Below are 18,886 nucleotides of genomic sequence, written 5' to 3' on the forward strand. Positions count from 1 at the left end.
AAAGGAATAACGAACTGAATGTGCTTTATGACATGATACTGAGCTAGTGTCTTAAGAACATCATGTCAGTTGGTATGGCAACAATGTGCTGTTCTACATAGCTTAATGGCAACTGCAGTATCAGAATGAGACAGTATGTTTGGGGGTGTTTTCTCCTTCATGACCTTTGTAGTTGCTGTCATGCCAATTTTGGTCTACAGAGACAATGGATCCATCACTGATTCCTTGATCAGTGTGATCATTGACTGCTACACATTCTCGAAAGTAATTTTCCCATGCATCTTTGCTTCCTGGTTTTCTTGAACAATTTAAAAGGATAAACTGTTGTCTGATGCAGGAGTGGATGGGGTTTCTTCAAAAATGGGACTTGGCTACAGTTTCTTCCATGATGTGTATTAGATGTTTGTTCAAAGTGTCCCATGCCTCAGCTAGCCAGCAGATGCTGTCTTTTATTGTTATGTTTCTCATTTCTTCTAAGACAGAACAGTCCTCTCTTTCAGTTACAAATCACGGAAGCTTTTTTCTGTTGTTCAGTTAGAGGTTTTCTAACGCACCTTTATCCATTGGTTTCAAGATAAGAGATTATATGTGGTGGCAAAAAGATGCTTTGATGTTGATCAGCTGCATTTTTGAAGGATGAGATGGAGCAGTGCCAATCAAAAGTACAGCTCGAGGTGGCGATCCATTTTCTGTACTGTATCTTCTGACAGAGGGAATAAATTATTTTTTGAACCACTCACTAACCTGAATACCGATTATCTAAGCTTTTTGATTTTTGTAATACACAAGGAGAGCATTCATATTCACATCTTTTAGGGATCACGGTTTTGCAGACTTTCCAATTACCACGAGTCACAATTTCTTTGTTTGACATGTCATTGCTACGGGCTACAACAGTACGTTGTTATTTATTCATTTCACAATCTGGTGCAGATGACGCTCTTTCGAAGCAAGACATTTTGTAGGGAATGATTTGACACTCAGTCTAGTTTCATCAGTGTTGTAAACTAGCTGTGGTGAGTAATTTTCTGATGATATCAATTGTGCCAACTCATCTAACAATGCAACTGCAGTGGCAACATCAGCCGACAACTTATCTCCATTTATTATTGTCATACCTAGTGTCTCTTCTTCCAACAGCCTCTAACCAACCATATCTGGCAGTGATTCACCATTCATGAGTTTCTTCAGCTGTAATGTCTTTTCTTGATGCTATGTAGCACTAATAGGAACACCTTTTTGTCTTTCCTGAGTGAACCACAAGTAGCTTCAACAATTTTATCGTACAACAACACTATGGAGTTGTGGCATTGTTCCAAAGTTTTATCATCAAATGTGTTGCAGAAACTTTCAATTTTCTCCCCTTTTTTCCACTTACTGACAGTGGCTTTTCCTGCACCAGATTCAATAGGTAATTTTGTTGCACTTTCCCTGTTGTCAAGCAGCTTTAGCACTCCCAGTTTTTCTTTTAATGTATAGGAGCTATGTTTTCGCCTGCTTGACATTGTACTGTACAATATAACACCAGTTTTATATGTACAGTGTTAACTTAGTTTATGAACAAAAAGAATTAATACAGTACTGTAAAAGTCGACCCAATTTATTCTGTATACTGTACGCAAACAAACTACCGTATTTACTCGAATCTAAGCCGCACTTGAATCTAAGCCGCACCTGAAAAATGAGACGCAAAATCAAGGAAAAAAATTTTTCCTGAATCTAAGCCGCATCTGAAATTTGAGACTCGAAATTCAAGGGGAGAGAAAAGTTTTAGGCTGCATCTCCAAATCGAAACAAAGTTGGTCCATTGTAATAGAAGACACAATTTAGGTCGAATGAATGACAATACATCTACAGTAGTTTGGTTCGAGTCGTAACCTTAGCAGTTAAGCTTTACCAGGTAGCCATTGCTATGCGTCAGGCGCTCCGTCCGTATTTATACGGGTACCCTTCCTTTTTCATGTGCTTCGTCTGCTTTGAATTGATTGCTTATTTTTCTTTGAACTGAAAAGCGCCGTTTTCTTTGTTATAGGTGTTTACATCACTCTAAACTGAAAATGCATTACTGTACTGTGTCATGCATTGTTTGTCGCATTCTGATAATGAGCGTTTACGGCCTGTCGCCGCTCGTGGCATGTCTTGCTTCAGTGCGCACTACCACCGCTTACAATTAAAAAAATAAAAGAGAGAGGAATCGTCTCATTAGCGAAACAATGGCAAGATACTGCTATTTGTTGTTACTTACACTGCTGCTTTCTTTGGTAATGATCAACAAGAACCAAATAATATACTGCGTATGATAGACGATGTTCTGAACGAGATTTTAGCTAAATTTTTTCTCCATTTGAAAATCTTTGCAGGCGCCTCTTTAGTACATTACATTCTGCACAGAAATTAGAGTCATCTTAGATTTAAAGATCTAGTCAATTGCTGTGCTTCATTTCTAACTGTATCACTATTAACCATACGAATAATACGAATATAAACATGACATGATATGTATATTCTTCCGCGTTTGCTGTTGTCTCACTCTAGTTTCGTAGTTTATTAGGCAGACAGGATTTAAATGAGATGGCAGCAAACACGAAACAATACATGGCAAAATGTTTATATTTGTATTATTCTTATGGTGAAGAGAATACTGCATGTGATTCACAATTCATAGAAGTTCCTATTAGCAACCATCTCTTCTCACAGGTAGGAAAAAATTCAGAACGTAGAGTTGGTCATATTGACAAACATCCCAAACAGTCTTGCCAGTTGGATTTTCGTAGTACATTGAAATGCTGCTACATTCGAAGATGAACAATACGGATTTTGTATTTACTTCGTTGGATAATGCATGAAAATGCAGTGGTCGGAACTCAGGGCGGAGAAAAAAACATCGTCTTCCACCTTTTTTTTTTTAATTTATTTACTGACGCAGAGGACTTGGTGCCAGTATTTATCTTTGTGCCTACAAAGCATGCCTGTGTAGCGCTACATATATTCGACGGCAGAAGTTAGTTGTGGCGGCACCCACCAACATTTTTCAGAACTTCCGCTTGCTTTGCACTCGATTCTAAGCCGCAGGCGGTTTTTTGGATTACAAAAACCGGAAAAAAGGTGCGGCTTCGATTCGAGTAAATATGGTAACTGTGCTATAACTCCTCTGAATAAGGTAGCAACACCACCACATGCAATCTGCTATGTAGTTGTATTATTGCACAGTATTGTGTGTGGTATTTGCAATATTGGACTTCATCACATCACTGATTGCCACGTTCTCACATTGCTGCACTACACTGCCTGCGTTTCAGTGTGACTTTAATTGGGCCTACAGAGAAAGATTCTATGATATATTGAAAACAATGAGAATGTGCACCCATATATTACAGTGCTTCAGAGCTGCAGAAAGAATCCAGCATTCTTTGAAGTGATAGAAAGAGTGGACATTATTGAGGACTGGGCATCAGCTTCTCCACCACACTACATCAAGAAACCCAAAGGAAAGACAATTTGGAACATAAAAATATGTTATTTTATATTGCAGCAGAAACTCACTTTCAGTCTCATCTTCTTATACTGAAACATTTATTCCTTGTAAGAAAAGGAAAATGTACATGGCCAATGCTGAAGACTGAAATGGTGATGTGAGTACACCACATGCTGGGATTACAGATGCAAAAAAGGAAGATATTTTTGAACAAGAAATGCTAAAGACTATTGTAGAAGACTATGCATCTGTGAAAGAAAATGAATACTCAGAATGTGAAACAGAGAATGATTGATGACAACCTTGCATGAAGATCATTTGAGAGGAAGCCATTTTGTGCTATTTATTTGTTTATTTATCCTGTGTACTGAGGAAATTTGTGTGGAAGTGGGAAATGAAATCACAGATTGGTTCCAGCAAATGCCCAGTGTGAAACAGCGCATTGCATTGTCACCTCTCCTCTTCATTGCAGTCTTTGATGAGAGTGCTAATGTGGCAGAAAAAACTGGAAGACAAGACAAAAGCAATGGTGTTCGAAGATGACTTGATGATCCGGGGAAAAACAGTGGAGGAGATTTAGGAATAGTTGGATGCTTGGGAAGAAATTGTGAGACAGTCTGGAGTGAAATTTAATGTCAATAAATGTGAGATCCTGGTTACAACTAGAAAGAAAGATACACCAACTGGCTGAATAAGGATCGGAGGTGAACAACTGATGAAGTTGGAAAGTGTCAAGTACTTGGGAAGTATGATAGATGAAAATAGAAGAAATGATAGAGAGATCAGTGAATGTGCCAGACAGGCAGAAGCATTCCTGTGAAGTGTTAGGAGCATGGTTTGGAACAAAGATGTCCCACAAAGTGGAAAAAAAGTAATATATAGAAGTTACTATGCCCCTATGCATCTGAAAGATGGGTAATGAAGGAAAGAGCAGTAAGCAGATTATAGGCATGTGAAATGAAGTTCCTCAGAAATAGGAGAGGACTAACAAGAAGAGGATGAGGAATGGCAGAGTAAGGGAAATGGTGAAAGAGCAACACTTGCACAGCAGGACAGAAATATCACGGCTAAGATGGTATGCGCACATATGAAAAAGAAGAAATGGAGATGCGAAGGAAATGGCCAAGAGGAACACTACGGGACAGGTGGCTCAAAAGTGTGGAGGAGTGTGTTGAAAAAAGAGGCAACGACTGGACCAAAATGAATACAGAAAGATGCTGGGGAAAAAAGGAATAGATGTAGGCTTCCATTTCTAACAGAGCCAGCCTGGGGATGGAAACTGTTCAAGATAATGATGATGATTATTTGCTTACTTAATTGGAAAAATGCATTTACATCACACTGTGAATGATATTGTTACTAATAGCTTTTTAAAGAGAAATATCGTACATTTTGTTTGTTACTATAAAAAATACTTAACTAACAACTTTAAAATACGTTATTACTTTTGTAAATACACTGTACAGTCATACTGATATGACCACTTGTCAAAAGTCTGAACAATCACCTTTTACAGCATGGACTGCTCCAAGACATGCAGGAAGAGAGTCAATGAGTTTCTGGAAGGTTCCGGTTGAGGATCCATGGTGCAAACAGCCTGATTGAGATGGTACCACAGATTGTCAATTGGGTTTAAATCTGGAAGTTTGGTGGACAGGGGAGTATGAAAACTGATCCTGGTGCTCTCTGAACCACACATACTGTGAGCTGTGAACACATTTTACTGTCCTACTTGTAGATGTCATCGTGCTGATGAAGAACAAACTGCATGCAGGAATGTATGTGGTCCCCAAGGATAGAAACATACTTGTGTTGATTCACTGTGTCTTCAGAATGACGAGATCACCCAGGGAATGCTATGAAACCATTCCCCAGACCATAATACTCCCTCCTGGTTGCAGAGTATTTACTATCAGATGTTTCACACCAATGGCTGGCTGTCTGATGGAGTATAAAACATGATTCATCTGAAAAGACCACCAGGCCACTCAGTGGAAGTACACTTGCGGTATTGGCGTGCAAATTCCAGCCTTTGTAACCAATGAATAGCAGTCGAGATGGGTGCATGAACCAGATGCCTGTCGTGGAGGCCCATACGCAGAAATGTTCACTGAACTGTCATTGAGGAGACGCTGTTGGAAGCCCCTTGGGTCATCCAGGTGGTCAGTTGCTCATCAGTTGCATGTCTACTCGCCTGTACACATTTCCACAGCTGTCATTCACCCATCATCTATAGTCCACAGTGCACCACAGTTGCCTTGGTGCCAGTTGTGGATAGCACTATTTTGTCACGCAGGGTATACTTTGACCATAGCGGTAAGTGAACAGTTTAAAAAAGTTAGCCAATGATCATGCCCTTTTGGACATCAGACAAATTGCTCTGTTTCTACATTACGACAATGACTGCAGTGTTATTTGCATCCTCCTACACGCTTTATATATCCTCCACTGGTAGTGCTACCACCTGTGTCTGTGAGTGGCTACTGCATACTGACGTAAAACCTAAGCAATGATTGGACTGTGGATGTCTGTTTAACACATTGCGTACAGCTCTCGTAGTTTTACGTGTTGCCACGTCCAACTGGTGTGGATGGATCACGTAAATTTAGGTTTTTTGCTCTGCACATGTTTTCTGAGACCTGTTGCTCATTCCAGTAACTATTCCAATTTAAACAAAGGTTATCCATGAATTAGAGGGTTCAGTGCAGTGAACAACAGCATGAACTTATTTTTATCTTTTGTTTTACTGCCAACAATCAGTACAACAAAGTAGTCAATACTGTTGTTGTTGCCTTGAGCTATACGATGCGAAAACATTTGACGGAAAGTGAGATTCTCGTTGAACTGTTTGCAGATAATTGTTCTGACATTCTAAGCGATTCAGATGGTTTTACTGATAGTGGTAGTGGAAGTGAAGAAGAAAAAAACATGGCTGTAATCAACCAAAGTGAGACAATTGTGAACGATTTAGATGACGAAGCTTCTATCAGTGGAAGTTGGTTGAAAAAAGACAAGATCATTATTTTAGGAACATTTAGGGAAATTCCAGTAAGATAAATAGTGTTATAAGCATAGTGGAATTATTTCTAGTGAATGAACTATTTGATGAGATGTGGACACAATCAAACTTGTATTACAAACAAAATGAAAACCATTGTAAAGAATCTCCAAACTATCCCAAATTTACAAATATCGCTGCTATTGAAATGAAAAAACTTCTGGGCATGATTACCTTGACGGGGCAAATAAAAAAAGATTATTTGAAGGACTACTGATCAACAGATCTTGTAATAGACACACAGATTTTCTGGAAGCTAATGAGCAGAAATCGATCTGAGCAGATAAGGAGATAGTAGCATTTCAATGACAGTGTGGTCAGGAAAACAAACTTTACAAATCTGAATCTGTGCTAAACTAACTACTAGATAAATTTCTGACCACATTTAAACCTGAACAGGAGCTTTTTCTTGATGAAGCAGTGATACCACGGAGAGAGCGGCTTTGTTTCCAGACGTATAATCCTGGGAAACTTATCAAATATGGTTTGTGAAAGTGTAAATGGTTCTCCAACCTGGAAATATATACTGAGGAAGGAAAAAAGCCTCAAGACACTATACTCTCTGTACTTTCGCCTCACCTTGGCGTGTGGTGCCATGTTTATTACAACAATTATTACAACAGTACAGCTATTACCAAAACACTTCTAGAAAGGAAAAAAATAAATTGTGGTACAATGCAAATCAACAGAGGTCTCCTTAAGTATCTACAAACAGAAGCCAAATATCTGTAGATAAGTAACACTACATTTCAAAGACAAGGTGTCATTTTGCTGTACATTTGGAAAGATAAAAGGGAGGTGTGAATGATAACAATAATTCATGATGAACCCATGATTACAACAGAGGGGAGGTTCAAATGGCTCTGAGCACTATGGGACTTAACATCTTAGGTCATCAGTCCCCTAGAACTTAGAACTACTTAAACCTAACTAACCTAAGGACATCACACACATCCATGCCCGAGGCAGGATTCGAACCTGCGACCGTAGCAGTCCCGCGGTTCCAGACTGCAGCGCCTAGAACCGCACGGCTACCGCGGCCGGCTCAGAGGGGAGGGAGGGGGGTGAACATGACAAGGGGAAATCGCACAGAAACCAAATTGTACTCCTACTTTCAAATAAGAAAGGTGTGCTCATTTCGTGCGTGTCTTACGAAAATCACCAGGAACTGCAACAATAAGCATGGTGCAGCAGCCGATATGCAATGTGTTAGTAAAAACATAGTCTTTGTTACTTTAATGTGTGGGAACTCCACTTTTGATTTTAACAATTATTTCATGGTAAAATATGGGAAATTTTGCTTTGACATTATTATGAAAAGAACAGATTGCTGGTCACCACATAATGGAGGTAATGAGTCACAGACAGGCACAACAAAAAGACTGCTAAACTAATAAGCTTTCGCCTGAAAGGCCTTCTTCTGAATTAGACAACATACATACGTAAACACAAATGTAGCTCCCACAATATGACCACTGTCTCTCGCTGCATTTTTTGTGTTATACAATGATCTATGGAGAAAGATGAGTCTGGTACTGTATTGTGTCTTAAAATTAATCAGTAGCTCTGATATATTATACTATTATATCAAATAAAATAGAAAGAAACATTCCACACGGAAAAAATATATTAAAAACAAAGATTCCATGACTTACCAAACGGGAAGGCACTGGTAGATAGGCACAATAAAAAACACACAAACACACACACAAAATTTCGAGCTTTTGCAACCCCCGGTTGCTTCGTCAGGAAAGAGGGAAAGATGAAAGGATGTGAGTTTTAAGGGAGAGGGTAAGGAGTCATTCCTATCCCGGGAGCGGAAAGACTTACCTTAGGGGGGAAAAAAGGACAGGTATACACTCGCACACTCGCCAAAGGCCTTTAAATATGTCTGCTTGTGTCTGTATATGTGTGGATGGATATGTGTGTGTGTGTGTGCGCGAGTGTATACCTGTCCTTTTTTCCCCCTAAGGTAAGTCTTTCCGCTCCCAGGATTGGAATGACTTATTACCCTCTCCCTTAAAACCCACATCCTTTCATCTTTCCCTCTCCTTCCCTCTTTCCTGACGAAGCAACCGGGTGTTGCGAAAGCTCGAAATTTTGTGAGTGTGTTTGTGTGTTTTTTATTGTGCCTATCTACCAGCGCCTTCCCATTTGGTAAGTCATGGAATCTTTGTTTTTAATATACTATTACATCATATATTTTGAAACCGCAATATTTCATTTATATATGAATGAAAATTAAGTCCATATGCGAGACATTGAAATGAATACACAAAAAAATTTAAAATGTTTGATGTTCCGTATCTTGATTTCAATATATTTCACTTAAGTCGTCATTCCACAAAATTCCTCAATTACTGTTAATCTTGCAAAGATTTTGGTTTTTATTTCTACAAATTACACTGTCTGCATAGAACTGCTGGTGATACAAATCATACAAGTGGACAAGGAAAGAAAAAAAATTCCAGATTTTCCTGGATTTCCCGGTTATAAATAAATTTTTTCCTGGGTGAACATACTCTTTCTCTGTGGCAAGTGATAGTACACTTTCTGTCGGAACTGTAAAACTTATCAATATTTTGAAAGGTAAAGGTTTCATACACCAGCGTAGAGCTTCTGAGAACTTTAGGAAATGAAATCAAGAAGGAAAAGAAGTGTTTTGAAAGATCTTTGACCTACAGCAACATACACACCGCACATTTTTTTATTATGAAAGTATATGTATGAATTCCACCAAACAGCATGTTAGTTTCCAAATCACTGGAATCGTTATTGTGATGTGCTTTTGTAAGCCAATCATAGTTCATGTCTTACTATCTCACAAGCAAATGACAACAGATATTCAGAGCATACAACACATGATGTACTTGTCGAATAGCAACACAAATAGGAATACTTCATGGTTTACGTTAATATACACGTAGTACAGCTACAGTGTGTTATCCTTTAAGATATATCAAATACAAATGTGCCAATAAAATTTTAAATGATGATGTAAATGCCTGGTCTTACGGCCCAAAACAATTATAAGTGGCTGGTCCATAAAGTGCTACGTTTTGAACGACAGTCAAATGATCTGTGATTTAAGAAATTCAGCACACATTCTCACATGTAACATAATTCATCTTGCTTATAACAAAATTTACTTTGAAAGTAATGCTTCTCAGATTACCATTTGCAACATTTTCCCCCAACCCGTTACAAATAGGTTTGTCTGAGCAGTTGCCAGAGAGTGCCAGAAGTAAGGTGTCACTGCACATGAGCAACTATGACGACACAGGGAGCCCTTGCTTGGCGATTACTCTGCTCATAAACCTTTCACTGCATTTTCTAATGTTCTAATGACTTAAAGTGTAAGTGTGGATCAGTTTATTCCCCCAAACCACCTTCCACTTCTTTACGAGGTGACTTATTTGGAACTTGCAGCCACTCTTCTCCACTGGCTACCGGCAGCTGGAAACCCTCTTGACTTCTTCTCCGTAGAAGAACACTAGGTAAAGGAATTTTTTTACTCTTTCTACTTACGAAATAAGCAGACACACAAACTTTACTTTTCGTCAATTAACAATGTATTTAACCTCCATACACAATAAAACTCTCACTTTCCACATAAATATGTAACTTCCTGTAAGTCTCTCATACCGCCGAACATCAGAAACAAATTGGGTTACAGTTAAAAGAAAGTTAGCTTAGATACCATAACTCCTCTTAACATGAATCAGAAAATTTTTCTTGCCTATAGCAAGGCTATGTCAATAGTTTTTAAGAGTTTTTTTCAACTGTCCTTGTTTTAATAACAATAGTCAATGACACAATAAGCACTGAGCTGCAAATAAACTCCATGGTTCTTCCTTACACACTCACTAATCAATCTATGGATTGCCTGACAGGTACTTGTCGGTGCCTTTCGTCTGTCGTGTCTACTTTCATCCTGCGACTGAAACATGTGATGTCCAGTAAGTAGCATTCTACCATCCCACACTCATATTCAGAATATCATGTGTTCGAGGTGGTAGAAGGCTGAGTGGTTCTAGAATTTACACAGAAATTCTCGAATCACTACAATTTCTGTTTGGAATTTCATGTGCAGTGGAGCATCACATGACCATGTGCAGCAGTGCGGCACATCGTTCAGATGGGACATATGGAGTTCTTGTACTTACGACAATTGTTTTATCATATCCTATCCAAGATATGCAAAATTAGAAAGCAGTCATTGGCACAATAATTTGTAAAAATTAGACAAATTTCAAATGGTTCAAATGGCTCTGAGCACTACGGGACTTGACTGCTGAGGTCATCAGTCCCCTAGAACTTAGAACTACTTAAACCTAACTAACCTAAGGACAACACAACATCCATGCCCAAGGCAGGATTCGAACCTGCGACCGTAGCGGGTGCGCAGTTCCAGAATACAGCGACTAGAACCGCTTGGCCACTCCGGCTGGCAAAAATTAGACACTACACCTTAACATACCCTAATATTTTGCTATGAGGTGACTTTATCACAGATGCTTTTTTTTTACTCTGAAATACTGTTATGTAGCATTTCCAATCAAGTTTACATATACTTTGCACTGCAAAAAGCTAGTAAGAACAAATACCAATTTCTTGAGAAAATAAAAAACTGTTGTTTTTATATACCAGAACTAAGAATAATAAGCTTTTGTGACTGTTTCAAAGTGTATAAAATTAACAAGGTTATGTGTGAAGCCAAGAAACTTTGCAATTGGCAGTTTATAATCTACTCTAGGAGTAAATATAAAGCCTCGTGGGAGCTACACTGATAAAACATGTACTACCAGTCTCTAATTTACTGAAGAATGATGTTCTGTAAATTTAAGACATAAACAACATAAATTAAGAAATAATGTCAGGCCTTGAAGAGGTACCATACAAGTGTTGAAACATGTCCTGTGATCGAAAAACACAATGTCTCATGGAAGGCAGATATGCAAAATTCTGTTAAAGCTTTACAGTGTGGTTTTCGGAAAGCCAATGTTCTTGGAGTACCACCACTGTATTATCTCATGCTTGGTTCTTTATTATGCCATAATACAACAGATGACAGAAATGAAAATGTGCACTTGAAATTCAGTGAACAGTTGAAACTAGCTAACAGTGTGCAATGAAACACTTCATTTCAAATAAATTTACTGTCTCTGCAGGAAAGATTAAGAAAAGCCGCTTTTATTTAGCAAACCGATAAATATAAAGTCATTGTTCTGCAAAGTGATTAATACTTGATTGCCAATAACATGGAAATAAAATACAATCAGAAAACTGAAACTAATAACATATTTTAGCCTTCCATAACTATGAGACTGTATTTTAATTCATTTGATAACTCCCAGTCAAACAAATCAGTTTTGTTTTCATGTGGCGTGAGAGCCATAAATGAACAGAGAACAGCAAAATCGCAAAACGTAAATGCGGATCACATGGAGACTACTCCCCACAACTTCGACTGCTCTGTGCAACCGCATATCTGGCAGCTTGGGTATGCCAGAAAAATTTTTCTGGGTAGTATCTTGCTGCATACAGCTACAGCTTATACACCCAACAGCCACACTTGAAAACAGTGAGAAACAGGAGAAGGTCCTGCTCAGCCCTGTGCATGCGACCACTGGCAACTGCTCAAACAAACCCAATTTAAACAGTTGTGACACCACACTCATTGAAAGCAGTTTGTTGTTACGAAGTATTGTATACTCTTTGTCCTGCAGCGATTGACACATTTTGCTGTCGGTGGACGCTTGTGTGCGAACTATGTTTTATTGTTGTAAATGGCAAATTTTCTTTGTATCTTAAGTTTCATACTGGTGTTTTTCTCTTGTTTATATCTTACTGCCATAGTATTATTCTGCAGTAGCGGGATACAGCAGTATTCTTTGTTAGAGTATCAGTTCTTACCAGTCAAAATAACAAAAATTTAACTCAAGACTAAAACAATGAAAAATTTCCAGAGTTCTGAAAGATTCCCAGGTTTTTCCCGACTTTCTCCCAGATTAAAAATTCCCGGGTTTTTCCCAAAATTCCCAGTTGTCCCCAGGCCTGTGATACCATGAAGACAATGAGTCAAGCTCCAATTTCATTATATTTCTGGCCTAACATTCACCTCTCATGAAGCTATAAGGATATTTAGTGAGAGCTTTGCAAATAAAATATACTACAAATGATTATATCTTGGCTGTGCAAAAGTCTTGCTACTTCATACAATTCTGATTGTTGCTACATTTTGTTACAGTATTTCGATTTTTTCATGAAAAGGATAATCTCTTATAACCTCACTTTCACCATTCAGATGACAAACTGCATAGCAGACAGCTCATACCACACACTCAATTCTGGCATCAATGTGTAAACGAAAAATGACCACTTGAAAGAGACAAGACTCACTACAGGAATAAAACGCCACAGTCACTGCAGTAGACTCACTTGTCTCGAATAGTCAGCTCACACAAGAAAATTGATCATGTAAAAGGGGCTTTAGTATTTGTTGCCATCAACTAGTCAAACACAATTATGAACTATGGTATTAGTTACAGATCCCACAATGAAATTTCTGCTACATAATTTTATTGACACTTCTTTGAAAATAAAATACTGAATTAGACTTTTTTCTGTATCTGATCTCTTAGGTCACTATCTTAGGGCACTATAGAAAAAAATCACTGCCAAAAAAACAAGACATTTCAGTTCTGTCAGGACAAACAATGCTAAAAATAATTGTGCCTGTAAATCCTGTAGTCAAGGGTTGTCACTTCCCTTCAAATACTCTTCCTCATTGGCGAAAAATAGTTTTTAATCTTTACTCAGTTGCAGCACTTCTTATATTAAACACGTAAAAATTAAATTTTGCTTCAACCAAGCATATTACACAAATGAGTAGTTCATAAACAAAATTATGTCACCCATATTTTTGTACTGGAAGCACCTTCTGTTAATAATGTGACCTGGAAAGGTATAACTTGACAAAAGAAACAAATATTTGGCAAAACCAGAACTAACAGCATTATATGGAGTCCATAAAAATACTTGCTCTATGAGTGCAGATGAAATCACTATGATGATGAATTGATATAAAAGTATGTGCTTCAATATTACGTTAGAGGTATTTAAAAATAATGGTGGCAAAACATCCGATAAAACATTACGCACCGAAACATAGTAGTACAATGCATTATCTATGAGTTTCCTGTTCTCTGGATGTCTGATATGATCAATTGTGAAACAATTTGCAGCAGCCAGATTGGCACATAAAGAGCGTTCAGCACCATTTGATGTAATGAGAACGGCACAGGTACCTTAAACAAAAACAGAAATAATCATTGGAGTCAGATGTGCAGTGAAATATATAACATTCTAGTGCAGCCATAACATTTATAAGAAACATTTACAAATTTAACAGGGCTACAAATTCTCAAATAATGGAAACAAATTTTCTTTGCTCTTTTGAAATGGTGGCTGAATTACAGCACTCACGCCGTCTACTTAACACGTTCCCATTTAATTTCTGTTGATGGTGGATTGACTTTTCATTTACTGAAATGACACTTGTTATTGCAGGACACAGCATCAACTTTCACTACAGCCCACGGGGTCCCGGGTTCGATTCCCGGCGGGGTCAGGGATTTTCACCTGCCTCGAGATGACTGGGTGTTTGTGTTGTCCTCATCATTTCATCATCATCCAGGAAAGTGGCGAAATTGGACTGAGCAAAGGTTGGGAAATTGTACGGGCGCTGATAACCGCGCAGTTGAGCGCCCCACAAACCAAACATCATCATCATCATCATCATCTTCTTCACTACAGCCATCTCATTCCCATTTTCTGAACTCTAATAAATCCTTGTAACTGTTTGCAATTTTGTGACCTGCAAACTGGCATATAAATGGAAAGCAGTTTCACTTTGTTGTTGTTATTGTGGTCTTCAGTCCAAAGACTAGTTTGATGCAGCTCTCCATCCTATTCTATCCTGTGCAAGCCTCTTCATCTCTGAGTATCTACTGTAACATACATCCTTCTCAATCTGCTTTGTGTACTCATCTCTTGGTCTCTCCCTATGATTTTTACCTTCCACACTGCTCTACAGTACTAAACTGATGGTTCCTTGATGCCTCAGAATGTGTCCTACCAACCAATACCTTCTTCCTGTCAGGTTGTACCACAAATTTCTTTTCTGGTCATGCTGTACCACAAATACCTTTTCTCCCCTATTCTATTCAGTACTTCCTCATTAGTTACGCGATCTACCCATCTAATCTTCAGCATTCTTCTGTAACACCACATTTCGAGAGCCTCTACTGTCTTCTTGACTAAACTATTTATCGTCCATGTTTCACATCCATACAGGGCTACACTCCATACAAATACTTCCAGAAAGGACTTCATGACACTTAAATCTGTATTCACTGTCATCAAATTTCTCTTCTTCAGAAATGATTTTCTTCCCATTGCCAGTCTACATTTTATATCCTCTCTACTTCGACCATCATCAGTTATTTTGCTCCCCAAATAGCAAAACTCCTTTACTACTACTGTCTCATTTCCTAATCTGATTCCTTCAGCATCACCTGATTTAATTTGACTACATTCCATTACCCTTTTTTTGCTTTTGTTGATGTTCATCTTGTATCTTCCTTTCAAGACACTGTCCATTCCATTCAACTGCTCTTCCAAGTCCTTTGCTGTCTCTGCCAGAATTAAAATATCATTAGCAAACCTCAAAGTTTTTATTTCTCCACCCTGGACTTTAATTCCAACTCCAAACTTTTCTGTTTCCATTTCTGTTTGCTCAATATGCAGATTGAATAACACCGAGGATAGGGTAAAACCCTTGCTCATTCCCTTCTCAACCACTGCTTCCCTTTCATGCCCCTCGACTCTCATAACTGCCATCTGGTTCCTGTATAAATTGTAAATAGCCTTTCGCTCCCTTTATTTTACCCTTACCATACTTAGAATTGGGAAAGAGACTACTCCAGTCAAACATAGTCAAAAGCTTTCACCAAATCTAAAACTGTTATAAACGTAGGTTTTCCTTTCCCTAGCCTGTCTTCTATGAGAAGTCGTAGGGTCAGTATTGCCTCGCATGTTTCTACATTTCTCCAGAATCCAAACTTATCTTCCTCGGGGTCAGCTTCTACCAGTTTTTCCATTGTTTTGTAAAGGATTTGTGTTAGTAATTTGCAACCGTGACTTACTAAACTCATAATTCAATAATTTTCACACTTGTCACCACCCGCTTTCTTTGAAATTGGAACTATTATATCCTTCTTAAAGTCTGGGGGTAGTTCTCCTGTGTCATAGATCTTGCTCACCAGATGGAAGAGTTTTGTCATGGCTGGCTCTCCCAAGACTATCAGTAGTTCTAATGGAATGTTATCTACTCCCGGGGTCTTTGTTTCAGCTTAAGTCTTACAGTGCTTTATCAAATTCTTCACACAGTATTATATCTCCCTTCACATCTTCATCTAGATCCTCTTGCATTTCCATAATATTGCTCTCAAATACATCTCCCTTGTATAGACTCTCTATATACTCCTCTCCACCTTTCTGCTTTTCCTTCTTTGCTTAGGACTGGTTTTTTCATCTGAGCTGTTCGATATTCATATAGGTTTTTCTACAACCAATTTTACTTTAACATACCATAATGCTAAAAAGTAAGAAATTGCTTATTGGTTTCATAAGTTCATAACTAACTAATATGATGGGCATATGTCCTAAAACATAGTGAAGTGCTGATCATATCGTGTTTTAATACGAAGATTTATTACGGTAAGCTGCCAAATGTGAGATTTAAATGCTCTTTTAGCTCAAGGTGAAGAAGTCAAAAGATTTTTCTTTATGTTAGGTGAGGTACGGAAAGATCAGCCGGGGTGCGAGGATAGTGTACCATGGGGTGTAGAACGAGTAATATATATTTCACTTGTATGGTGCTGCCAACAAGAGGAATAAACCAGAAGCTCAGTGGCACATGCAATTGCAGTTCAAAGATATTTTATGTACTAGGATTCAATATGATGGCTGCAATGAACTAGGAACTCCCCCATCACTTATTTTCACAAATAACTTTCTTTACATTTCACAACAAATGTAACAGAGGAAAGGACATTTGTTCTGTATTCCTTGGATACAACTGTGCTGTTTAACTGCAAATGTAGGCAAGAGCTGATGAAAGCACATTTTTTAATGTAAATCTTAAAATGGATGTCCATTCATGACTAGAGAGCTGAGAGAAAAAGAAAAGCATAAATATTTACATGAGAGGAGCAATTAAAGCTGTATATTAGACCTAAATTAATGAGCACAAACCTGTAGGTTCTTTATCTGTATACTGGTATTTCACATCTACTCCCTCTGCTCGGGCCTTTGTTTCCATAATCGTGCTGAATTTGTCTTTGCCAACACAACCCATGAAAACCGTAACATTAGGTTCACAAAGAATCCACTAGAAGTGAAAAGAAAAGAATGAATTAGGTCAGATGTTAACTGCTAGTAATACTTCTATAATAATTTTTCCTAGGGTGCTTTTAAGATGGGGAAAAACGATGCAACATATGTAAAAGTAACGGCAAAATAAAAGAAAAAGAAAAGCCAAATCTAATGCTTATCAAATGACAAGCTACAGACACTTCAACAAAACTTGACACAATCAACTGCCAATTTCCCTCTCTTCCTGCCCTATAGCATTTCCTGGGGGTACTCTTGCTTTATCCTTTAACAATAATGTTTCCTCCAATTCTTCCATCCTTTCTAGTGTAGACAGGAACTTCAAATTCTGAAAGCAAGCATTTCTCACAATTTGTTTTTGCATGTCTGTTCCTGCACATGAAATTATTCTTTCCACCTTGACTCGAAGAATATTAAAGTAAGTACAGATAACATACTTCAGACCAAATGGAGACACTCCTCTTCTTAAAATGATAATGAAAAATTGAAAAGAATTGTAATCAAAGACATGTTGCAGCCACTTCCCAGTACAAATGTCCTCTATATCATTTATTGTCAACAACAGAAATCAGTTTACGATGATCTGTGTTTACACTACTGCAATAACAAAACATAACATCTGTTTTCATGTGGAGTCCTTATTCTTTTCTATGGTTCACAGTGGGGCTCTGCATTCTGGTGCTCCTGTTTTCAACAAATTTATCAACATCTACATCTACATCTACATCTACATCAATACTCTGCGAACCACTGTGAAGCGCACAGCAAAATAAAGTATCTTCCCATTCCACATTTTCCAAGAATGATTGATTAAATGTCTCTGTGCACACAGTACTTTGTCTAATCTTATCTTTGCAATCCCTTTGCAGTTGATTATTAAAGGGTTGTAATTATTCCTAGATTCATTATTTCATACTGGTATGTGTATGGTTTCTGTTCTTTCGGACATGTCCAAAAGAACAGACACCATGGTGGATCGTGACAGCTGTGAAGAATGAAATCTCATTGAATTACAAACATCAGCTGTGTATGGGATGTTGATAGAAATCAATGGGGAGAGTTGAAAATGTGCCAAACCGGGATTCGAACCCAGGATCTCCTGCTTACCAGGCAGGTGCTCTTACCATTGATTTCTATCAATGTTCCGTGCACAGCTGATGTTTGCAATTCATTGAAATTTCATTCTTCATAGCTGTCATGATCCACCATTGTGTCAGTTCTTTCGGACATGTCCAAAAGAACAGACACCATACGCATATACACTCCTGGAAATTGAAATAAGAACACCGTGAATTCATTGTCCCAGGAAGGGGAAACTTTATTGACACATTCCTGGGGTCAGATACATCACATGATCACACTGACAGAACCACAGGCACATAGACACAGGCAACAGAGCATGCACAATGTCGGCACTAGTACAGTGTATATCCACCTTTCGCAGCAATGCAGGCTGCTATTCTCCCATGGAGACGATCGTAGAGATGCTGGATGTAGTCCTGTGGAACGGCTTGCCATGCCATTTCCACCTGGCACCTCAGTAGGACCAGCGTTCGTGCTGGACGTGCAGACCGCGTGAGACGACGCTTCATCCAGTCCCAAACATGCTCAATGGGGGACAGATCCGGAGATCTTGCTGGCCAGGGTAGTTGACTTACACCTTCTAGAGCACGTTGGGTCGCACGGGATACATGCGGACGTGCATTGTCCTGTTGGAACAGCAAGTTCCTTGCCGATCTAGGAATGGTAGAACGATGGGTTCGATGACGGTTTGGATGTACCGTGCACTATTCAGTGTCCCCTCGACGATCACCAGTGGTGTACGGCCAGTGTAGGAGATCGCTCCCCACACCATGATGCCGGGTGTTGGCCCTGTGTGCCTCGGTCATATGCAG

At 38.6% G+C, this 18,886-nt stretch overlaps 1 protein-coding gene across 5 annotated transcripts in view; it reads right to left on the reverse strand.

The window, feature by feature from the left end:
- LOC126161377 (uncharacterized) overlaps window positions 1–18,886 on the reverse strand; it is a 125,258-nt gene that overhangs the window by 84,335 nt on the left and 22,037 nt on the right. For all 5 annotated transcript variants that reach the window (XM_049917154.1, XM_049917151.1, XM_049917152.1 and 2 more), the window contains 2 exons: window positions 16,854–16,989; window positions 13,698–13,843 (listed from right to left, as the gene is read on the reverse strand). In XM_049917154.1, coding sequence (XP_049773111.1) covers window positions 13,698–13,843; window positions 16,854–16,989 — 282 coding nt within the window. The remainder of the gene's footprint in view (window positions 1–13,697; window positions 13,844–16,853; window positions 16,990–18,886) is intronic.

This window comes from Schistocerca cancellata, chromosome 2 (assembly GCF_023864275.1).
Source record: "Schistocerca cancellata isolate TAMUIC-IGC-003103 chromosome 2, iqSchCanc2.1, whole genome shotgun sequence".
Classification (NCBI taxonomy): Eukaryota; Metazoa; Arthropoda; class Insecta; order Orthoptera; family Acrididae; genus Schistocerca; species Schistocerca cancellata.